The sequence below is a fragment of the Chrysochloris asiatica genome, unplaced genomic scaffold (genome assembly GCF_000296735.1).
Source record: "Chrysochloris asiatica unplaced genomic scaffold, ChrAsi1.0 scaffold00016, whole genome shotgun sequence".
NCBI classification, from domain to species: Eukaryota; Metazoa; Chordata; class Mammalia; order Afrosoricida; family Chrysochloridae; genus Chrysochloris; species Chrysochloris asiatica.
Genome location: NW_006408534.1, coordinates 10,324,502 through 10,327,123, shown reverse-complemented (window position 1 = coordinate 10,327,123; position 2,622 = coordinate 10,324,502). Strand labels below are relative to the sequence as shown.

The window sequence follows — 2,622 nt, the reverse complement described above, 5'->3', positions numbered from 1 at the left end:
AACACCTCTACAAGAAAAAGACAAATAACCCAATTTTAAAAATGGGCACGTGATAGACGTTTAACCTTTTCAGGGGCTAACAAATGATCAAGAACAGAAGGTATTGAATGAAAAAGTCCAAATTATACTGAATTTTTGCATTAGCAAAACATAAGGCTCCAGGAACTGTTGGACTACTGATTGAAATGTTTCAGCAAACTGATTACAGTACTGCCCACTGACTAGAAGAGATCCATATTTGTGCTCAAAGAAAGTTGACTCTACAGAATGGGGAAATTATTGAATAATAGAATTAATATCACATGCAAGTAAGATTTTTCTGAAGATAATTTAAAAAACAGTTGCAGTAGCTCATAGACAAGGATCTGCCAGAAATTCAAGCCAGATTCAGAATAGAACATGGACTGACGGATATCATTGCTAACATCAAATGGAAATTAGCTAAAAGCAGAGAATACAAGAAAGATGTTTCTTCATATCTTATTGACTCTGCAAAGGCATTCAACTGTGTGTCTTGTAACAGGTTAAGGATAACATTGCAAATAATAGGTATTCCTGAGTACTTATTTGTGCTCATGAGGAAGCTGTTCACAGACCAAGAGGCAGCCATTCGAACAGAACGAAGGGATACTGAGTTATTTAAAATCAAGAAAGGTTGTGTGTCAGGATTGTATCCTTTCACCATACTTCATGTGTTGACATAGTGGCTGCAACAATGGGCTCAAAAATAACAACTGTGAGGATGCCACAAGACCAGGCAGTGGTTTATTCTACTGTGCTGAGGGGTGGAGATGAGTTGAAACTTACTCAGTAGCACCTAACAATAACAACAATGGCTTGCTGTGAGTCTAAATCAACTCAACAGCAACAGATTTGGCTTACCATTTACCAAGAAGAGTCCTGGTATGTTGTGGGTTTATGCGTTGGCCTGCAAAGTCCATTTGGAAGTTCTGTGGTTCAAGCTCACCAATCACTCCTTGGAAACCCTATACAGGATCGCTATGGATCAGAACCGACTCACCGACACTTAACAACAACAATCATTTACCAAGTACTTTCACTCCCTTCTATCTCCACAACTACAGATGAGAAGGCTGAGGCCATGTTAGCTCTCTCAAATTCTCACAACTCTGGTCAAGTTGGAATTCCAGCTGGGACCGAGGATTCTCAGGCATATGCTCTTCTCAGCAGACCATTCCCCTGGCACCGGCAGTTGGCACTATCATGTTCTGGTGTGGCACTGTTGGATAAGCACTGGACTGCCACCTGAGAGGTTGGCAGTTCAAACCCACCAGCCACTGCTTGGAAAGCCTATACAAGGTTGTTATGAGTTGGAACTGACTCAACGGTACTTGACCCAACAACCGCATTGTCAGGCCAGATGAAGGAGGTTGTATAGTCCTGGTTTTTAGTGCCTATGACTGGAACATACTACCCATCTTTGACCCATTTGGTTCAAGTAATCTTCTGCCTAAATGTTAATATTTATCATTTACAGCCAGCCACTGAACCCTTTCAAAGGTGAAAACAATAAAATTTATGACAGGTGCACTATCAGACTCCTGAGGAGCCTATAAAAGCCAGAAGAAGTACGAAAGCCTGTCCATCTGCTGAATCACTTCACCCAGAAGCCAGAGACATCGGGAGGATTCTGGCATGGGACTGCAACCAAGCATTTTCCTCCTGGGGCTGCTGCTACTGCTTCTGGAGCAAGGTAAGTGGGCCTTTTGCTCAGAGGACAACTGGTGACCCAGCCCCGCTGGTATCCCAGATTACTTGGGCAAAATGTTTGAGATATGCATCCCTTGGAGGATGTGTAGCTGATAAAGCTCACAATGCAGAGTTAGAACATTAGGAGGCTGGCTTGCCTCATGTTGAATGGAATATAAGGAATGTCTACAGGATGACTTGAAGTTCAAATGTTCCATTGACTTTGGGGTAAGTGGCGTGTATTGGAATAGGTGAGTAGTATAGCTGACTGTGTCATGGTGAAAAAACAGATGTCATTATGCACAATTGCACAAATTAATATCATCAGGTGTTTAGCTTCTTTTTTCAAGTATTTTATTTTGTTGTTGTTGAAAATATGTGCAGCAAAGCATACACCAACTCAACAATTTTTACATGTATAATTCAGTGATGTTGATTCCTTTCTCATTGTGTCATCATTTTCAAGTTTTTCTCCTTTTTAAAATTATTCCTCCTCAATTAACATAAACTCACTGCCCATTAAGTGTTTGGTTTCTTTACTGGACGGACAGAAATATTACAAGGGTTAGTACAAGATATGAGCAGGCCTTTGGATATAAAAATTTTGACTACTGTTTGGAAGGATCTAGCTGAACTTTAATAGATTCTGCTCCAATTATTTTTCTTATGTTGGTGGAATTTTTGGCTCATAGACAATCAAGTACAGTGCCAAGACCTTTTTCTGGGAATTTGTATCAAATATAATACAGAAGTAAGAGGTATATCCAGAGCAGATACAGCTTGATTATAAATAGTGGAATCTCTGGAACTTGAAATCGTTCCTCTGGTGTCCATTCACTATAAGAATTCAGTTTCAAAAATAATTATCTCCCCTGGTGTGGTGCTGTAGGATCAACACTGGACTGTGAACCA

The 2,622-nt window shown here is 40.3% G+C and overlaps 1 protein-coding gene across 1 annotated transcript in view; it reads left to right on the top strand.

Moving 5' to 3' along the window:
- Window positions 1–1,656: 1,656 nt before the first annotated feature.
- Window positions 1,657–2,622, top strand: part of PLB1 (phospholipase B1) — a 173,540-nt gene continuing 172,574 nt past the window's right edge. Inside the window, 1 exon segment of the mRNA XM_006835284.1 lies at window positions 1,657–1,714. Within this exon segment, the coding sequence (XP_006835347.1) occupies window positions 1,657–1,714 (58 nt within the window).